This window comes from Sciurus carolinensis, chromosome X (assembly GCF_902686445.1).
Source record: "Sciurus carolinensis chromosome X, mSciCar1.2, whole genome shotgun sequence".
NCBI lineage: Eukaryota > Metazoa > Chordata > Mammalia > Rodentia > Sciuridae > Sciurus > Sciurus carolinensis.
The window spans coordinates 39089527-39110904 of NC_062232.1; the positions used below are offsets into that span (position 1 = coordinate 39089527).

The 21378-nt window shown below is 49.1% G+C and overlaps 1 protein-coding gene across 6 annotated transcripts in view; it reads left to right on the forward strand.

The window, feature by feature from the left end:
• The window catches only part of Rbm10 (RNA binding motif protein 10), a 28699-nt gene that overhangs the window by 5380 nt on the left and 1941 nt on the right, over positions 1–21378 (forward strand). For 2 of the 6 annotated variants that reach the window (XM_047535922.1, XM_047535925.1), the window contains exons 3-17: positions 7589–7772; positions 9267–9497; positions 11592–11661; positions 13469–13542; positions 14949–15035; positions 17022–17082; positions 17228–17404; positions 17774–17934; positions 18102–18199; positions 18285–18372; positions 19083–19269; positions 19373–19515; positions 19620–19737; positions 19825–19916; positions 20026–20190. In XM_047535922.1, the coding sequence (XP_047391878.1) occupies positions 7589–7772; positions 9267–9497; positions 11592–11661; positions 13469–13542; positions 14949–15035; positions 17022–17082; positions 17228–17404; positions 17774–17934; positions 18102–18199; positions 18285–18372; positions 19083–19269; positions 19373–19515; positions 19620–19737; positions 19825–19916; positions 20026–20190 (1936 nt within the window). The remainder of the gene's footprint in view (positions 1–7588; positions 7773–9266; positions 9498–11591; positions 11662–13468; positions 13543–14948; positions 15036–17021; positions 17083–17227; positions 17405–17773; positions 17935–18101; positions 18200–18284; positions 18373–19082; positions 19270–19372; positions 19516–19619; positions 19738–19824; positions 19917–20025; positions 20191–21378) is intronic. The other 4 variants (XM_047535924.1, XM_047535923.1, XM_047535926.1 and 1 more) reach the window with 4 other exon arrangements.

Genomic DNA, 21378 nt, shown 5'->3' on the forward strand with positions numbered 1-21378 from the left:
TAGCCTTTTCTCTTTTTATTGGAGAAACTTGTACAAAATTTTACTTTTAAAACATGATAGCTTTTTTTTTTTTTTTAATACATGGGATTGAATCCAGGGGTACTTTACCACTGAGATACATCCCCAGCCCTGTTTTATTTGTTTTGAAACGGTCTCACTGAGTTGCTAAGGTTGGCTTCTAATTTGGGATCCTCCTGAGTTGCTGGGATTACAGGTGTGTACCTCCAGGCAGGCCTGGTTAGAACTCACTTCTAAAAGCATCTAGGTCTGGGACTGGTGGCACATACCTTTCACCCCAGCAACTGAGGAGGCTGAGGCAGCAGTTTAGCAAGACCCTGTCTCAAAATTTATAAAGCAAAGGACAGAAGGGGCAAATCATCTGGACCTGAATTTTTGTTTGTTCAATTTTGCTGTGCTGGAAATTGAACCCAGAGCCTTGTGCATGCTAGGCAAGTGCTCTACCACTAAACACCCCCAGCCCGGGACCTGGGTAACTGATTCATTTTGTCTTTTTCTTCTGCCAATTTTGGTATTACATGTTCTCTAGAAATATACTCATTTTGTGTAAGTCCCCATGTTTTGTGATTCAGTCTAGCTTCCTACAATTGTATTATAAAATGAGTCTGCCTTTGGAAGGTTTTTATTCAAAGTGCTCTATGGCCAAGTATCACTATCCAAATATGTGTTCTTTTTTAGATAGCAAGAATTTAATACCTAAATTTATTCAGTTTGGATCCTGGGTGTCACAGGGTTCAGGATTTAATCCAGTAATTTAGGGGGCTGGGGGCATAGCTTAGTGGTAGAATATTTGCCTAGCATGTCCCTAGGTTCGATCCCCTGCATTGCCCCCATAAGAAATAAGTATGTAAATGAAAATTAAAATTTATTTGTATCAATTTAGTTCTTAAATTTCGATAAGAGTTCAAATAGCAGGGGATATCTATAGTAAACAAACATGGAAAGAACATTATTTCTACAACCTTAAAAGTATTCCTGCTATTGACAGGTGATGCTTTTTGCATTGCTGGGGATCAAACCCAGGGATGCTCCATCTTTGAGCTACATACCCAGCTCCTTTTATTTTTTAGTTTGAGACAGGGTCTCACTAAATTGTTGAAGCTGACCTTCAACTTGTGATCCTCCTGCCTCAGCCTCCCAAGTAGCTAGAAATAGCTGGGATGATAGGCATGTATCACCACTCCTGGCTTGATAGTGACTTCTTATCTTTTATTATAAAGAAACAGTTGAGGTCCCAAGCCAAGCTCATAAGGACAGGTTCTTCATTTTTTCATAGCAGAATCTACAGCACCTAGAATGGTACCCAACTAATAATAAGTGTTATGATAATTGTTGAATGAACACTTATTTAAAAAAAAAATTAGAAAACAACAGAAATGTCTGGAAACTGTTCTTCCATACTAGGAATTGAACTCAGGGATTCATGGATGGTAGGCAAGTGCCCTACCACTGAGCTGCATCCTCAACCCTTCAATATTTTTATATGAAATTTCAAGCATATAGCAAAGACTTTTACAGTAGATTCCTGTCTACTTATCCACTAGATTCTACCATTTCACTATACTTGCTTTATCACATTTATTTTATTTAAGTGTATGGTATTATTTACTCTTTAGATATTTTTAATTTTTACAAGGCCAGGTTTATCCGTTTTCTTTTATGATTTCTGGGTTTTGTCTTGCTGAGGAAGGCCTTCCCCATTCTTTATTTTTTTATAACTTTATTTATTTTTATGTGGTGCTGAGGATCAAAACCAGTGCCTCACAGGTGCCAGGCACGCACTCAACCACTGAGCCATAACCCCAGCCTGCCTTCCCCCTTCTTGAAATTAATATGTTTTGTTGTTAGATTTCCTAATACTTTTTTATGTTTTCTATTTGGGGATTTAAATTTTAAATCTATCTGGAATTTATTTGGGATAAGAAGTGAGGTAGGCTGAGGTTGTGGCTCAGTGGTAGAGCACTTGCCTAGCAAGTTTGAGGCATTGGATTTGATCCTCAGTGCCACATAAAAAAAATAAATAAAATAAAGGTATTGTGTCCATATACACAATAAAAAAATATTTTTAAAGAAGAACTGAGGTAGAGGCTAAGCACAGTGTGCATGCCTGTAATCCCAGCTACTTGGGAGGCTGAGGCAGGAGAATCAAAAGTTTGAGGCCAGAAGTGAGGTAAATATACAACTTTATTTTCTTGGGGGGGGGGTCAACACATTTTTTTTTTCTGTAAAGGGTCAGTTAGTGAATATTTTTAGCATTGCAGACTGTATGATCTCTGTTGCAAGTGTAAGTAGTCATAGACCACATTGAAATGAATGGGTATAGCTGTATTCCAATAAAACTTTATTTAAAGTGACTGGATTTGGCTCATTGACTATAATTTTCTGTTCCCTAGGCCAGATAGTTATCACCACTCTTATTTACTGACTAATCCATTTTTGCCTTGTTAATTTCAGATATAACCTGTGGATTGTACTAAATTTCCATGTGCATTTTTATGTGCTGTGGACTCTTGATTTTGCCAATGTGTGTGCATGTGTTTTGTTTTGTGTTGTTTTGTTTTGGTACTGGGGAATTGAACCCGGGGACGCTTAACCACTAAGCCATATTCCCAGCCCTTTTTTTATATTTCATCCTCCTTCTTCAGCCTCCCCAGCCACTGGGATTACAGGTGTGTGCTACTACTACACCTGGCTCATATTTTAATTGATCTACTTTTATAATATGTTCTAATATTTGGTAGAGCTCCTCTCCACATTTTACTCTTTTTAATGTTTTTATTACTGCATTATAGTTATACATACTAGTGAGGTTCATTTTGACATAACATAAATGTTTATAACAATTTGCTCTTTTTTTGGGGGGGGGGTGCTGGGGATCGAACCCAGGGCCTTGTGCTTACAAGGCAAGCACTCTACCGACTGAGCTATCTCCCCAGCCCCCAATTTGCTCATTTTTAATGCCTAGTATTTCCCCTTCCTCTGGTCCCCTTCCTCTGCAGTACTGGTTTTCTTCCATGTATTTGTTGTTGTTTTAATTGGTACATTATAGTTACACATAAAAGTGGAATTCATTGTGAGGGTCTCACCCATGCAGATAGCATAGTTTGGTGTGGTCTTTGTGGGTTTTTTTTTTTTTTTTTTGTTATTGTTTTTGGTTTTTTTGAAACAGAATTTTCCTGACTTGGTGAAATTGTTCCTTTTTAAATTTTATTTTGAGGCAGGGGCTCCCTGAATTGCCCAGGCTGGCTTTGAACTTGGATTCCTCCTTCCTCAGCCTTCCAAGTTTCTAGGACTACAAATGCATACCACTGTGCCTGCCTCCTTTGCTATTTTAAACAGTGCTGTGATGAATAGTGTTTTCATGCACATGCAAGTATATCTGTATTTTAAACTCCCAGAAGTAGAAACATGTCAGAGGATCAAGAGATTTTTTTTTTTTAGTTTCTCTGGCTATTACCACATTTTCCTCCTTAGGAATTATTCTGTTTTTACCTCTGCCAGCTGTATTATTGAGAGCTTATTTCCCGTACAGCCTTGCCAATAGTTCATTGTCAGACATTTGGACTTTTAGACATCTGTTGGGTTAAAAAGGTTCTGTCATTAATCTTCCTTACAAAAAAAATCCCAAATATTATATGTAGATACTCCCCCACCACTACCCTGCTCCAGGAGGCAGAGTGTAATCCCCTTCTTGAGCATGGGTTGGTTTTAGTAACATGATTCTAAATAGTAGAGGATGGAAAGGGGAAAATAAGAATTTTACTGGGGAGAAACCTGGCAGACATCTGCCTTAACCAGATGTTCAAGGTCAACATCAAAAAGATAAATCAGCGGGCTGGGGATATAGCTCAGTTGGTAGAGTGCTTCCTTCGCAAGCACAAGGCCCTGGGTTCAAATCCCCAGCACTGGAAAAAAAAAAAAAAGATGAATCATATGCTGGGCACGGTAGCGCACACCTGTAATCCTAGCAGCTCAGGAGGCTGAAGCAGGAGGATCACGAGTTCAAAGCCAGCCTCAGCAACGGCGAGGCACTAAGCAACTCAGTGAGACCCTGTCTCTGAATAAAATACAAAATAGGGCTGGGGATGTGACTCAGTGGTGGAGTGACCCAGAGTTCAATCCCCAGTACCCCCTCAAAAAAAATAAATCATGTTTGATATGTACACCCTGTTATGATCTGATCAAAAGGGCACATTTCTTTTATTGTAAGCTTCTCAAAACCCAAACTAAACCTGTAATCTCAACTTTAATCAGGAGAACACATCAGACAAAACCAAGTTAGGGACATTCCACAAAATACCTGACCAATACTCTTCAAAACTCTCACGGGGGGCTGGGGAGATAGCTCAGTTGGTAGAGTGCTTGCCTTGTAAGCACAAGGCCCTGAGTTCGATCCCCAGCACCCAAAAAAAAAAAAAAAAAAAAAAAAAACTCTCACGGTCATTAAAAAAACGCACACCAAAAAAACTACAATTAGGACTGGGGTTGTAGCACAGTGGTGGAGTGCTTACTTGGCTTGTGTGGAGCACTGGATTCAAGTCTCAGCATTACTAAATAAATAAATGGATGGATGGATGAATAAATAAATAGTCCATTGACAACTAAAAAAAGTTTTTAAACAAACACAGTAAAAAGCTGGGCATGGTGTTGTGTGCCTGTAATCCCAACAAGTTGGGAGGCTGAGGCAGGAGAGTGGCAAGTTTGAGGCCGACCTCAGCAACTTAGTAAGACCCTGTCTCAAAATTAAAAGGACTGAAGTATATCTTTGTGGTAAAGTACCCTCAATCCTCAGTACTGCTAAATAAATAAAAACGAATGAATAACAATAAAAGACTTCCACAGAGAGAGGAGACTAAGGGGATGTGTTGACCGAATGCAAGATAGCATCCTGGATTAGATTGTGGAACAGGAAAAGGGACATGTGAGAAAATGGATAGGATCTTAATAAAGTCTATAGTTAATTTCTTAGTTTTGACATGTCTTATGGTTCTCTGAATATTAGGGAAAACTGGGTGAATGGTATACTATTGTTTTTGAAATTTTCTGTAAATCGGATTATTTCAAAATAATGTTTGACTTCATCATGATTAGAAACTTTTGTACATCAAAGGGCACCATCAAGAGAATGAAAAGACAACCCACGTATATTTGGTAAGGAATCAGTATCCAGAATACAGTATGAACTCTTAGAGCAACAAAACACGGTGGCTTGGGAGAATGAGGCAGGAGGATTGCAAGTTCAATGCCAGCCTCAGCAACTTAGCAAGACCCTGTTTTTCAAAATAAAAAAAATGAGCATCCTGTGTTCATTCCCCAGTACAAAAAAGGGGGCGGGGATGGGGACAGGGACTAAGGTTGTGTAGCTCAATGGTATAGGAACTGGTCTAGTACAGCATTGCTTAGGATGCTCAAGGCCCTGGGTTCAGTCCTTAGGACCAAAAAAAGAAAAAGAAAAGAACAAAATGATTGCTAGGTACAATAGCGCACACTTATAATCCCAGCAAATTAGGAGGCTAATATGAGAGGACTATAAGTTTGAGGCCATCCTCAGCAACTTAGACTGTCTCAAAATTTTAAAAAGGGCTGGAAGATGACTCAGTGGTAAAACACTCCTGGTTTCAATCCCCAGTACCAAAAAAAGAAAAAGAAAAGAAATTATTCTGTTTTCTTTTATGTTTTCATTTCTTCCATTTAAATATTTGATCCATTTCAAATGTATCTTGGTGTATATGTGAAATATAGTGCACATGTTTAGGTATTTAACCTTTTTGATGCGATTGTAGTTGGTATTTTCCTATTTTCTAAACAGTGGTTATTTGAGTACAGAGAAGGTACTTATTTCTACATACTAATTTTGTATCCAGCATCCTTACTTACTATTTTGTGGTGCTGGGGACTGAACCTAGAGCATGCTAGGCAAGTTCATCTGTAGCTCCTAATACATCATTTGAACTACACCTGTAGCTACTGATAATATTGTTTGTAATCATTTTTCAATTGATTCTCTTAGGCTGACCCTCATAACAGCTACAAATAATGGCAATTTACCTTCTCCTTTCCAGCTTTTAATGCCTTTTTCTTCCTTCCCTTATTTAATTACTTTAATTAGTATCTTTAGAATGTTAAGAATGGTGTCAATGATGAACATTCTAGTATTGTTTCTAACCAGATTTGGAATTCTGTTGCATTCTTCTTTGAGGTCTGATTTTTCTTGATTGCTCATATTTTCTTTTTTAAATGATTGTGTATTATTTGCTTTTTTTAGCCATGATTTTATCCAAAAAATAATTGTCGGTTCCTACTGAGTTAGGTACTATGCTAAACTTTTGGGAATATGGTAATAAGCCTGTGGGTGTGGTTCCCTCATTTCCTGGAATCTGCTGTCTAGTCAGGTTTTGTGAGTGTATGTGCGTGTGTTTGTTTTGGTACTGGGGATTGAACCCAGGGGTGCTGAACCACTGAGCCACTTCCCTGGTCCTTTTTATAGTTTATTTTGAGAAAGTGTTTTGCTAAGTTGCTAAGGCTGATTTTGAACTTATGATCCTCTTGCCTCAGCCTCCCAAGTTGCTGGGATAACAGACATACACCACCACACTCAGCAAGTCAGGTTTTTATTTTTGTTTTTATTTTGTACCAGAGATTGAACCCAGAGGTACTTAACCACCGAGCCACATCCCTAGATCTTTTTATTTTTATTTTTATTTTGAGACAGCATCTCACTAAGTGGCTTAGGACCTCAGCCTCTCAATCTGCTGGGATTACAGACTTGCACCACCATGCCCAGCTCAGTGTTTTGTTTTCTTTTAAATGATGCTAGACATCAAGCCATAGCCTTTTGCATGCTAAACACAGGCTCTACCACTGAACTGTATCCCCAGCTCCATTTTTTAAGATGGGGGTCTCACTATGTTGCTTAGACTGGCCTAGACTCAAGTGATCCTCATGTCTCAGCTTCCCAAGTAGTTCAGATTACAGACAGTAATTTTTTTGTCTTTAGAGGTTCTGACGATTGAACATAGGGGGCCCTGAACATGCTAGATAAGTACTCTACCACTGAGCTACACCCCCATCCCTAGTAGGATAATTTCAACAAAAGAACTATCACTATTAGCAAGGGTGACTGAATGGGTCAGGATGGCATGCATGAGGCACACAGTGAGAGAATTTGGGAAAAGGCCTCAACTCCACACGCAGGACCCTGCAGGACTGGTGGGACCTTGCTCAGCATTTCGATATTTTATCTGGAGTGTAAGAGGGAGCCACTGAAGGGAATCATTCGGCATGATTGGGTTTGATTTGCTTTGCCTTAAAGAATACTCCCATTTGGGATGCCAAGACTGAACTGGGAGATGTCTGGGTGGAGGTGAGGAAACCAGTCAGGAGGCCACACCAGAAGGGTGGGGGAGGAATTGAGAGGTGGATTGGCTTTGGGGTGAGGTTTTCAGAACCCCCTGTCTGTGGGTTGGGACTGGGAACCTAAAGGAAGGGGAATGAGGACTGTGGGGATCACCCTTGCCTCTTGAACCTTTCAGAAAGGGTGGTTCTCTAATCCCCATCCTTCTTCCCCTAGAGGTGGTCGTGGTGACAGAACTGGGCGCTATGGAGCCACTGACCGCTCACAGGATGATGGTGGGGAGAATCGCAGCCGAGACCATGACTACCGGGACATGGACTACCGCTCATACCCCCGCGAGTATGGCAGCCAGGAGGGCAAGCACGACTATGACGACTCATCTGAGGAGCAGAGTGCAGAGGTGAGGGCAGAGCCAGGCTGGGCCAGGCCTGGGGGCAGCACTCCTGAAGGGCCTGTGTGTCTGACTGCAGCACCAGGTACAGGCAGCGCTCTGCTCCCATGCCTTCAGACTGTGCTCAATGGCTTTACCTCACCTGGAGGGTCTGTCCCTCTCCCTTCTCTGAGGGCTCCTCTCCCAAGTTGGGTTTCCCTGGCTTCCACATGCTTGCCTCTGTACTTCTGAGGGCCCCTGGCCACCACCTCTTTCCCTTCTTCCCTGTTGTTCAGTTTGGGCCCATAATTCACTGTAAGACCTGTACTGCCTGCTCCCGACTAATTTAGGGCATTCAAAGAGTCTCTCCTGTGGGACCCGGCGTCTTGGGTTGGGAGGGCAACTAGGGGACAGGATATTACCCAGCCAAGCAGCTCTTGGGAAGCCAGCAGCTCTTGGGAAGCCAGCTGTGGGCATTCATGGTGTTGACATCTCCTAGACAGAAGGAAAGGGCCCCTAGGGGGAGCGTATTTACCCCTAATCTGAGGGGTAAGGCATGGTACTTATCATCAGGGGAACCCCAGTTTGAAGGGGCAATCAGGGCCTTCATTCAAGCAAGCAGGCAGCTTTCCTGTCCAATAGGATGGACAGGGTATTCTTGTAAGCCCAGACCTGCCTGGATGGTTAGGGTGTGAGCCACCCTCTGCAGGGCCCAGTGCAAAGACCCCATGATGAACTGCCATCTTGGTCGGGAGCCAGGAATTTCAAGCAGCCAGGTTTCTCCGGTGGCCATTGACAAGCTGTGCTTGGATGTCTTTAGGGCAGATTGGGCGCTTGGAGGGCCCGTCAGCAAGTGTGGGAGTGCAGCACCTAGTTATCTGGCTCTGGCCTACTTAGTTCTGGAACAGGTGGGTTGGGCAACAACTGAGAATCCGGCAGCCATACCCCGTTGTGAAGGAAACTCACGGTGATGGAGACCTGGCCAGGGCTGAGGAACAGGAATCCAGGGGAGGGTCTATGGCCCTCATATCTTTGCCAGCTTCTGTGGACTGCCTCTGGCCCAGATTTGAAACTGTTACTATGTGCCCTCAGCTTGGGTATAGGGTCCAGCCTCAGGCTGGAAACTGTAGGAAATAGTTGGCATGGGCAACAGTTGTGTACATACCAGCTGAACTGGCAAAGGAGGAGGAGAGGGGGAGATGTCGAGGGCAGTCTGGTGTGCCGACCCCAGGCCAGTGCATCCCAAAGAGGTTTAGGCTGTGTCTTGTCACCTGCCTTTGGGAGTTCCTCCCCACACCAATACTACCATTCAGAAGGCAGTCCCCAAAATGTCCCATGAAACATTCACAGCCCCAGAAGGGTTGCAGTCCAAAACCTACGCACCCTGTCTGCCTGAACCTTTAGCCGGAGCCCGCCCACCCCTGGCTTTCAGAGCCTGTCTGCCTCAGAGAACCAGCGGCCAGCCCCTAGGCCCGCCCAGACTGACTGCCCGTCTGGTGTCTCTCGTCTCATTCTGTCGGCCAGGATTCCTACGAGGCCTCCCCGGGCTCCGAGACTCAGCGTAGGCGGCGGCGGCGGCACAGGCACAGCCCCACTGGCCCGCCAGGCTTCCCCCGAGACGGCGACTATCGGGACCAGGACTATCGGACCGAGCAAGGGGAGGAGGAGGAGGAGGATGAGGAGGAGGAGGAGGAGGAGAAGGCCAGTAACATCGTCATGCTGAGGATGCTGCCACAGGCAGCCACTGAGGATGACGTACGTGCCCCCCGTGGCCCTGGGCAGGCGGCAGAGCAGAAGGCCAGGCTGGGTCTCTTCCAGAGCCCTCAATTTCTTCCTACCCCTCCCTCATCCCCCCCTCATCACCCTTCCTCCCTTCTCCACCACAGGTTCCTATCCCTGATCATTGTCCATCCTCTGTGGGCAGGCCCTGTTAGTTCCTGGTCTGGAAGGGAGGAGTGTCAGATAGACTGGATTGGCCCAGGGGCAGCAGATGTGGGTGTCTGGCACTGGTGGGTGTGGGAGGGAGAAAAACATCCCTCCTGCACATTCCATCAGTTTCTATTCTTTCTGCATGTGTGGATTGAGGGCCAGATCCTTACCAGACCTAGTGCTGGATATTGCTGGTTGCAAAGATGACGCCGGGGCCCTGTAGCCATGGGGGCAAGGGGTGGGGGACCCGTGGGATTTTCTGAAGTTCCATTCTCATTCTTCCCTACTCCTTTGTCAGCAGCATCAACTCTCATCTCTGGTCTGGCCGCAGCACCTTGGGTGGCTGCTAATAGTCTTTCCACTTTGTTTGCCTTTGTGACATTCTCTCCTTTCCATCTCTCCCCCTTTTCTCCTTTTTCTTTCTCATAATGAGCCTTATTATAACCCAAAGAGGGCCACTAGATTAGCTTCCTGACTAGCTGCCCTGATCCAGTGCCTCTGTGAGTTCTCTGAACAGCTTTCCTCTGCAGTCAACTAGCTGCCCATTTGGTAATAGTAGAAATCTCACTTAGGTATGTGAGGGCTTCTAAAATCTGACCCAAGCTGGGCATGGTGGCACACAACTGTAATACCAGTGATGTAGGAAGCTGAGGCAGAAGGATCATAAGTTCAAGGCCAGCCGGGACAACTAGATCTTGTCTCAATTTTTTTTAAAAAAAAAAAAAAAAAAGGGAGCTGGGGATGTAACTCAATAGTAGAGCATCCCAGGTTCAATCCCCAGTACCACAAAAGTAAATAAATTTTAAAATGTCTGGCCCACCTGCCCTGTTCAAGGTCAGATAGTCACTGGTTGCAGACATTCACTAAAGATTTAAAGGTCGGGTGGGCCATGCACCAGGTCTGATTGAATCCTCACAGTGACTCTGCTATGAAGGTACTCTCTAATCTACCAAGCCCCAAGCAGCAAAGTGAATTGCCCCATGTCCCACAGCCAGCAAGTGGCAGGACAGATGGGAGTATGAACCTGGGGCAGCTGGACCCCAGAGCCCACATTCTTGCTGCTTCCTGAGCTCTCCTTGAGTGTTTGAAGTCCTCATAAGCTCTTCTGGATATCTTTCCTTTTCATCCTTTTGTTGGGTGCATGTGTAGGCATGAATGCGTACATACATAAGGTAAATTTCCAGTATGTTGTTTAACTTGATGAGGAAACTGAGACCCCAAGGTGTGAAGACCCTTCCTGAGAGTGTCCAGCATAGGCTCTCCCATCTTTCATTAGAGGTGTCACTGGCCTACAGACTTTGCCTCACCTGGTCCCAGGTTCCCCCTGCAGCTTCCCTGTTGCTCACCTCACCCAGGAAGCTTTCCAAACCTACAACCATGCCTTTTTGTCTCCACCCTAAGTTCCTGTGGCTTTCATGGTCTAGGGCATATGGGTGGAATTTGCTCAGGCTCTTGTCCTCCCCAGTTTGCTATTTGTGTCACAGGTGTCTTTTGATGCAAACCAGGGAAGGGGGCAGTCCCCTTGCAAAGGGCAAGAATTATATCCCAGCTTTCTTTGTTTCACGACTTCCCCCAAGCCCCTTGTCAGGTTACTCTGCCCACCATTCTTCAGTTGCTGGCTCACTTGCTCTCCTTTTGTCTTTGTGCCCATGGGAGTCATCTCGCTGCCATTCTTTACCCTGCACTGTGCCCCTGTCTTCATTTGACTCATTTTCTGCAAGTCTGGGGCTGGAAGCTGAGGCTGAGTGCTTGGTGTGGTTCTGGGGCTGTTGTCACTCAGGGTAAAGCTCTGAAAGAGGCAGAGGAGACTTGTGTGTGTGTGTCACTGATGACACTTGGGGTTCGGAGGCCTCCAGTGGGCCTCACATACCCAGGCGCCCCCTTATGCTGAGCCCACCTGCTCTGTATCTCCCCATACAGATCCGTGGCCAGCTGCAGTCCCATGGGGTCCAAGCTCGGGAGGTCCGGCTGATGCGAAACAAATCTTCAGGTGAGCTTTCGTTCCTAGTGTCCTTCCCTTCTGCTGGCCAGCCTCAGCCTCCAAATCTCCCTCCTGCCTCTGCCTCTCCCTCACCCTCCCTACCCTGCCTTCCTGCCACAGCTGGGAATGGGCAGCTTTGGGGGGTACCCTCTTTTCTCCCCCCCCACTCTCCTCACAGCTCCAGCCAGCAGCCTCTATGGGGGGGCTGTTGGGGAGGGGGTGCAGCTCTTGGCTGAGCTGAGTGCTCCCCGGGGGCAGGGCCAGGGCCAGGCTCCGGGGAACCTCTTCTTTGGGATTCTGAGTATCTGAGATGGTGACCCCTCCCAGTACACTCCCTTCCCTCTCCTTTCTCCTGCCCCTTGCTCTCCTCCACATTTTTCTGGCCACAGTCTCTGACCAGAAAGTGGGTCTGACATGGACCCACCCATGTATTCCAAGAGGGGAGGCAGGGGATGGTTCTCATTCAAGGGTGCATCCCAAGGAGAAGCCAGAGCTTTCTGGCCTTGCCTGTTCCCTCCCTCCCTCTTGCAGGCTACTTGGAGCTGGCCTGAGGTTAGCAGGGTGGTGGGAGGAGTTATCTCTGCAGGACCTCTGCCCAGGCACCCCAAGGCAGGCACAGTGGGGCCTCACTCTGCCTGGGCTTCTCTCTCCATCTCAGTCTCTCTCCTCCCCACACCTCCTTTATTTCTTTTCTCTCTCTCCCTCCCCTCTGACTTCACCCTTCCCCACCATTTCTCTCTATCTGTCTTTCTCTCTGATTATACCATTCCATCCTACTGTGCATCCTAATGGTGATTTTCTTTTGGAGATTAAGCATGTCCCCTCCCAAGTTCTATCACATCCAAAGCCCCAGTATGTACCCACCTCTGAAGGAGATGCTTTCCTGAGTCCTCAAGTCCCAAATCCCTTTCCCACCCCTGGCCAGGCCTCGAGTCTGTCTCTCTTGGTGGCATATCAGTCTTATTTTGCTTTATTCCAGCTAAACCACACACCAACAGATCCTGAGTCCTCTCCCCAAGGAGGTATTTCAAGTGTGGCCTCTTGATGTCCCTGGACACTTTCCCTAGGCACCCACTGATTCATACCTCTAAGGTCCTCCTGGCCAATCCTGGCCACCAGTTCTCCTTCTGTCTAGGAGGACCTGGACTACTGTTGGCTGTAGTCTCCCCACCAAAACCCTGTCCCTGACAAGGTCTTCCCTTCCTTCGCCTGTACCTTGATAAGACCGAGATGCCCCTAACTAACACCCACCCCCCTGAATTCCCTTTCCCCATGGGCCAGTATCCACACTAGCCTCACAGAGCACCCTGGCCCAGCATCTCTTTTGCTCCTTTGATTAAACACCTGGTCCAGGACCCCTCCTGTGTGCCCCTGGCCTTCTGCTGGGCTCACTCTTGAGTTATTTGCCCTGACCTGTGTGGAGCCAGCAGCCTGCCCTCCCTCCTCTGGAACTAGATCTCTCCTTGTATCCTTTCTTTCCCAGCTGCTCCTCCGTTTCTGTCACCCCAGGCAGGCCTGGCAGGTCGACCTGAGCCCCATCTCTCCATCTCTGCCCAGTTGGGGTGTGTGTCTCTTCCCCTATTCGGATCTCCTGTTTTCCTCCCCTTTCCTTCTTTCCTGCCTCTCCCAGCCATCTACCTCGCCTCCCACACCCCTTGCTCTTTCTCTCTCTGATTGCTTCTTTCTCTTCCTTTCTCCTCTCTCCCCTTCCCTCTCTGCCCCTGGTCCTCTCCCCCTCGGGTCCCGCCCCCTGGAACGCCGTGTGTCCAAAGCTGTTGACTAACCCACTGCGTCTGTATCTGAATGCTGTCTCCAGGTCAGAGCCGGGGCTTCGCCTTCGTCGAGTTTAGTCACTTGCAGGACGCTACACGATGGATGGAAGCCAATCAGGTTGCTTTGCCGCACTTGAACCCCCCCCCAAACAAATACTACTTTGTAATCGAGCGCTCCCCATCGCCTGATTCTTATGGACACAGTTCCCTGCCCTGTGGCCCTGTGTCCCATCCCCTCTGTCCCCTCTCTCCCCCTTCCTGACCCTCACTATCTCCTCTTCCCATCTCTTGCTACCCCACTGGGCTTCCCATCCAGAGCCCGCACTCACCACTGGCCCCTTCCTACCGCCAGACTCTAGTGCTGCCCCTCCACCTCTCCCGGCTGAGCTTTCAGAGAAAGAGCTGCCAGGGTGGGTTTGTTCCCCTAGCTTCCCATGCCCCCGGTGGGTGGGGTGGGTCCCTGGGGGACCGCCCTACTCCAGATTATCCGAAGCCAGGACTTCGTTTCATGCTCAGGACCACTGGGAAATGTCAATGTTGGCACATGAACTAGCAAGACCCGTTTTGTCAGCCTTCTCCCTGCATGTGCGTTTGGCCTTTGGAAGTCCATGCAAATGGACACTACTGTTAGTTGAAAGTTCCAGTCAAGTGTGATAGTTTTATTAACATTCTGGACTCACTTCGCTCTCCCCTCCCCTCCTCTCCCCTTCCCACTGCCCTTCCTACCCACAGTGGGCACCGCCTCTGCCTTCCCAGCAAGGAACCCCGCACAATCAGCAATGGAGGGAGCCTGCTCCCCTCACATGGCATGGGATCCCAACCCAGCAACTTTGGGACCGTGTGAGACCCAAGGATCTGCCCTTGCCACCCAGACCCCAGACCCCTGGAGTAGAGCACTGGAGAGAAACTTCAGGGGAGGAAGGGGTAGCTGTGGTGATGTGGAGGGTCCCAGCAGAGGCAGCCCTGGGGCCAGCTCTGCAGGTCATAGGCTAGTGCGGTGGGCCCAGGACCCAGCCAGCCTTGGGAAGGCAGCCTCATTCAAGGCGGGAACTTCCGTCTGTTAAATATGGCTCTTTCTTTTTTCCCCTTCTCCAGCACTAGCGCGTGCGTGCGCTCTCTCTCTTTCTCTCCCCTTCTTTCCCTCCCTTCCCCATCTCCCTCATTCCCAAGTGTAGCCTGTGTAGTGCTGGCCCTGGGTGTGGCCTGGCAGTGTCAGGGCTGAGTTGGGGGTTCTCCCCATTGTCCACAGGCGTCGGTCAGCCGAGCACTGTGTGCCTGGTGGTGTGTGTTCACGTGTGTGTGTGTGTGCCCGGAAAAGCAGCAAGCAGCTGCGCCCGAGAGCTGTGGCGCTTTCCCTCCCTCCCTCCCTCCCTTCCTTCTTCCCTCCGTCAGTTCTCCGACCTCCCTCCATTCCCTGTCCCTCATCCATCCAGCTGAAGGGCTCGCTCACTCTCTTCTCCTTTGCTGAAACGGTGCGTGGGGCACTGCTGCCTGGGCCTCACTGCACTCTGCTTTTTCCCACAGCACTCCCTCAACATCCTGGGCCAGAAGGTGTCTATGCACTACAGTGACCCCAAGCCCAAGATCAATGAGGACTGGCTGTGTAATAAGGTACAGGGGTGTTGGGCAGCAGGTTCTATGGAGAAAGACAGCGCCGGCAGGGGTGGCAGCAGCTCTTTCTCTCGGAACCTGTGAGGAGGCATGGGTGTCAAGGACTGGTTCTTCAGCCCTAGCCAGACTCTTCCCTCAAAACATTCTTGCCTGGAGTCTCAATGGGCTTGAAAGAAATATTCACATAAATAGCTACTAAGTGATCATGTGTGCCTATCATGGTATATAAAACGTGTGCTTTGGAGCCAGGCTGGCTGCAATCAGACCATCCTAGGTCTTCCTTGGTGATGGTCAAGGTGCTTATCTTCTCTCTGCCTCAGTATCCCTGGCTCTAAGAGACAAGTACTAAAGAGGTTGTGGGGAGGTGACAGCATTGATGGGAAGGTAGCAGCTCATAGTCAACACAGCATAAGCGTTCGCTCTTAGCATTAAAGAAAAGCACAGAACATTTGGAGGACCCATATCAGGTGACTCAACCTTGAAGGCCACCCTGACACAGCTGCCTCAAACCTGAACCTGGAGGGTATAGCATGTAGGTTTTGTGGTCACCTTCATATTCCCCAAGAGGAAGCTGGGGCTCTGAGGTGGAACCATGGATATATTTATCCAGGATTTGCTCCTGATCACAGGGACCACAGGTTCCCCAGTGGCCTCAGGTCTGCCCTGTGGGCCAGCTTTGCAGTTCCACAGCCCCACCTCCTATGACCATCTGTCAGTCGTCAAACCTAATTAGAAGACAGAACTAGTGGGGACCCTGGCCCTGTCCCAGAAAAGTATTCTGCCCATTCAGTGGGGAGTGGTGTCTTCTCATCTTGACATTAAAAAGTCCTGTCAGAGGGTGAGTGCTCAGCCTTCTTAAACAGGTAGGGACAAAGGGATAGTGACACTCCATTCCTCCTATATTTTTAGATATTCCTCGAAACCAGGGTTCTCTTTGCCTCCTTCCCCTCCTTTATGCCCTGCATGCCTGTTGGTTACCAGGTTCTGTTGCTTCCATCTCAGAAATGCCACCTTCCTTCCCTTGCCATTCCCACTGCTCATGCCAGTCCTCACACCCTCCCACCCAGTCGCCATGGAGCCCTCTCTGGTATGCTGGCCTCCTGCCTCTTTTTCCCATCCTCACCTATAACATTGCAGCTGAAACCCATCTCTGACCATGCCCCTCCTTCTCTGCTTAAAACCCTTACAACTCTGAGCTTAAGCATGAGATCCTCCATCACCTAGCATCTTCCCATCTCAACCTTAGCTCTTGCTTCTCTGCTTGCCTCTTTGTGACAACTACAGAAAATCTCTTATTCCCTCTGCTAGGAATATTTCCCCAGCAAAACTAAACTTCTGGGCTTCCCAGATCAAATATCCCTGCTTCTGTGTAGTCTTCCCTGAGTCCCTGTTTGTGCACAGTTCAAGCAGACTGAGTTGCCCTCCCTATGTACACCTACCTCCCTGCTATTAGGCTCCCAGAGCAGAGCTGACATCCTAGCCACATAGGGCAGAACTTACAGTGTTTGGTACCTGACTGTGGAACAGGGATAGAGTGTGGTAGAAGCTGGAGGAGGTTCATAGACGCTGGAATATCCAAGGAAAATTTCTCAAAAGTAGTAGGATCGGGGTCTGGCAAGAGGCTGCTGGCTTCTAAAAAGGACAAATTGAAGGTTTCTGATTAGAGAAGCAAGTCTTGGAAAGAGGAACCTACTAAAAGGACTGAGGAGGGTGGTCCTGGGAGTTGGTATCCCCAAGGATGCAGAAGGGGAATGAGGAGTTAGCAGTTGTAACTGTTGAGGGAATTGATTGCTGAGCCGGGGGATGGCACTGAGACCATGTAAAATAAGATTCACAGGACAGCAAAAGTTCCAGAAGGCCCCTGCCACCCCTACCTAACCCAGGGACCTCCCTTCCTGGAACACTGTGGGGAGGATCTCTGGATCCAAGTTTAGAGGGTGCCATGAAAAGCCCTGTCCCCTCTGACTGCTGGCCTATGCCTCACAGTGTGGTGTCCAGAACTTCAAACGTCGAGAAAAGTGCTTCAAATGTGGTGTGCCCAAGTCAGGTGAGACCCATGTACCTCCCCCCACTCATCAGAACATGGGAATGAAGGGGGAGGGGCTGGTGCTCAGGGTTTGGTGTGACGAGGAGGGTGACCAGCTGTGGAGCCTCCCTCTTTGTTACCAGCCTGTCTCCCACATCCCCAACAGAGGCAGAGCAGAAGCTGCCCCTTGGCACAAGGCTAGATCCACAGGCGCTGCCACTGGGCGGGCGGGAGCTAAGCCAGGGCCTGCTCCCACTGCCACAGCCCTACCAGGCCCAAGGAGTGCTGGCTTCCCAAGCCCTGTCACAGGGTTCAGAGCCAAGCTCGGAGAACGCCAATGACAGTGAGTCAGTTGTTCCTTCCCCCTTCCTACATGCCCTTGGGTATCTGGGCTGGACCTGCCAAGGCCAGAGAGAAATGGTAGCAAATAGGACTGGGGCCTCACAGAAGTGTCCACCTTGTATGGGGATAGACGTGATATAGGGAAAGCAGGGGGAGGAGCAGGCATCGATGCAACTTTGGGGATGAATTGGGAAGGTTCTCAGCAGAAGAGCAACCAAGATGGCATGTGGACTGACAAGCAGAGTTTATCTGGGAGGAGGAATTAAAGAAGCAGCAGGTGCACAGAGGACAGGGAGCTGTGGGGAGCCACTGGTTGGGGGCCAAGGCAGACTGTCATGGGTGTGTCCTAACACTGGGACCTTTCCCACAGCCATCATTTTGCGCAACCTGAACCCACACAGCACCATGGACTCCATCCTGGGGGCTCTGGCACCCTATGCGGTGCTGTCTTCCTCCAATGTGCGAGTCATCAAGGACAAGCAGACCCAGCTGAACAGAGGCTTCGCCTTCATCCAGCTCTCCACCATCGTGGTGAGGGCGGCACAGGGGGGGGCCGGGCAGCCAGGGTCCCGGCCCCCGGGGTGGGGAGGAGGGACCCTTCCCCTACCCCCCACCGCGGCCCCAAGCCTGGAAATGGGGCAATGGAGCCGGGGGCCTCCCCGGGCCTGACCCTTCTGTTCCCTGCCGCCCCTCCACAGGAGGCAGCCCAACTGCTGCAGATCCTGCAGGCCCTGCACCCACCACTCACCATCGATGGCAAGACCATCAACGTCGAGTTTGCCAAGGGTTCTAAGAGGTCAGGGCCCCACCTGTGTCCCCTCCCAGCTTGCCCCTGGCTTGGGGCCTCCCATTTCACTCCCAGTCTCTACCATCCTCTCCAGGGACATGGCCTCCAACGAAGGCAGTCGCATCAATGCTGCCTCTGTGGCCAGCACTGCCATTGCTGCGGCCCAGTGGGCCATCTCACAGGTACTCAGCCCCTCTGCCCCCAGCACCCTGACATTTGGCTTTTTCAATCCTCCTGTACCCTCTCTGCAAACAGCAGGGCTGGCTTGCTATCTGAGGATACAAAGCCCTGTCACAGTGACTGGTGCAGGCCCTCCACTTGTTCCCAGCTCTGTAGACCACTCCGTCCTCTCCAGCTTCTTTCCAAGTCACCTCCCCGGCTTTCATTGACAGCACTCAGGGCTGGTGCTCTGTTCTGTTGGGTGAAGTTTTTTTATTGTCCTGAATTGGTACAGTGTGTTACATAATCTACACACGCACACGTAATGTGTACGTGTGTGTGTGTGTGTGTACCTATATCTATCTATCTATATATATACGCACACATACCATGTATCTTAATAAAGAAGAATTTATAAGTGGTTGAAAGAAAATTGAGAGAAGAGAATAAAGAAGTGGGAGGATGGGTATCTTCCTTGGTCTCACACCCAGCGCACTTACCACACACACCAGTATCAACCTCAGGAGCATTTGAGTGTGTATTTTTTTTCCTTGTTTTCTCCACTGCTCTGTTCTCTCCTGGCTAGATGGCTCTGAATTTTCACTTGCCTTAAGGTTGCATGCTTATGGGTCAGGCAGGTGCACTAGCTTCACATGTAGGACAGATGCTGCCATCAGGTCTCCCACCTCATATCCCATCCTTTTCTAATGAGCCCCTCCCACCTGCCCCTCAGGCCTCCCAGGGTGGGGAGGGTGCCTGGGCCACCCCCGAGGAGCCACCGGTCGACTACAGCTACTACCAACAGGATGAGGGCTATGGCGGCAGCCAGGGCACAGACTCCTCCCTCTATGCCCATGGCTACCTCAAGGGCACCAAGGGCCCCGGCATCACTGGAACCAAAGGGGACCCAACAGGAGCAGGTGAGTCCCAGCTTCTCTCCCTGAGTCCAGGTTGGGGCCTGCAGGCATAGGGTCCCCTGCCTCACCATTCATGAGCATTCTCTTTTCACGTTCCTCTTCCTAGGTCCTGAGGCCTCCCTAGAGCCTGGGGCAGATTCTGTGTCACTGCAGGCTTTCTCCCGTGCCCAGCCTGGTACTGCCCCTGGCCTCTATCAACAGTCAGCAGCTGAGGCAAGCAGCAGCCAGGGCACTGCTGCTAACAGCCAGGTGAGTGGGCTCTGGGGATATGGGGGGCATGCAGGGGCATCCTGGATGGGCAGGGGTAGCATTGGCAAACACTGAGCCCTGTTCCCGTCTGGCCCCATGACCAGTCATACACCATCATGTCACCTGCTGTGCTCAAATCTGAGCTCCAGAGCCCCACCCATCCCAGCTCTGCCCTACCACCGGCCACCAGTCCCACTGCCCAGGAGTCCTACAGCCAGTACCGTGAGTAGCCATGGCTTGTGGGTAGGGGGTGGGGAGTTCTTAACAAATGAGGGGAAGTGTGACGCCCTCACCTTTCCACTCTCCCAGCTGTTCCTGATGTCTCCACCTACCAGTATGATGAGACATCTGGCTACTACTATGATCCCCAGACTGGCCTCTACTATGACCCCAATTCCCAGGTGATGGGAGAACCCAAGGAAATCTGGGTTGGGGTCAAATGGCAGCTGACCCTATGGGTCCCCTTCTTGAGTTCTTCCCTCACACTTTGTCTCCCTCCCTGTCTCCCAGTATTACTACAATGCTCAGAGCCAGCAGTACCTATACTGGGATGGGGAGCGGCGAACCTATGTTCCTGCCCTGGAGCAGTCAGCCGACGGACATAAGGAGACAGGGGCACCGTCAAAGGAGGGCAAAGAGAAGAAGGAGAAGCACAAGACCAAGACAGCCCAACAGGTAAACCCTGAGCCTCTGCCTAGCTGTTTGGTGTCTGTTCTATCATCTCTTGCTCCTTCCTGCTGAGGGAGGTGGGGTGATGAGCAGCCATGGACCTGGGCAGTAACTACTCCAGACAAGAATTTTGGAGCCAAAGCAGTCTCCTGCATACATAGCAGGACTGCCCACCTCCATAAGGTGACTAGTGCAATCTGAATGAGCCCTGTCAGCTTTCCTCGCTCCCCCTGTAGGAACCCTCACACACTGCTGGTAGGTATCTATATAAGTCAGAGAAATTCTCACAGGCCCATAAAGGAGTGGGAAGGAAAAGTGGAGCCATTTAAATGGGTGCAGTGGCATACACTTGTAATCCCAGCAACTTGGGGAACTGAGGCAGAATCACAAGTTTGAGTGTAGCCTCAGCAGCTTCTTGTAACCCTGTCTCAAAATTTAAAATAAACATGCCTAGGGATGTAGCTCCATGGTAGAGCACCCCTGGGTTCAATCCCCAGCACACACACACAGAAAGAACCACTGCAGTGTTTTGTCATAGTAGGCAGTTACAGGGAATTTCAGTATCTCTATGGAGAAAGATTCTGACATTTGGGGCATAGTATCTAAAAACATGAACTAACTGCTCCCTTAGCAACCTCCCTAGGAAGTCACATCAGCCTCACCATACTAAACATGATAGCGTGCCCCAAGGAAAACACAGAGCATGGAATGTAGCATCACATCACACATGTAAATTAAAATGGCGCACACAGGTAGGTAGACCATCCTCTGCATTTTAGAAAAATAAAATGAAAATAGCAAATGTTAACAGTGTGGTGCCTGTCAGAAGAGGGGTGCAGCCAGAGGGACTTGATGAGGAATGCTGGTGGCCGATGACAGAAAAATAGAAACTTAGACTGCCACCTCTCTTACCTGCTTGTTCAGCTTTCAACTTCATCTGCCTTCCAGATGGATTCACTCCTCTTCCCAGCCTGCTTCTGCCACCTTGTCCTTGCAAACCAGAGCGAGGGGGGCATAGAAGGGAGGTAGGGGGAATGTTGAAAGATGGAGCCAGTAGGAGCAAGGGTGCCAAGCACCTTGCAGGCCCTGGTCCCAAGTTTGGGTTTGTTCTTGGTGGGATGGGACACCAAGGAAGAGTTTGAAGGAAATTTTGTTTGGGGAAGGTTTATAGTTTGTAGGAGAGCACTAGAGGGT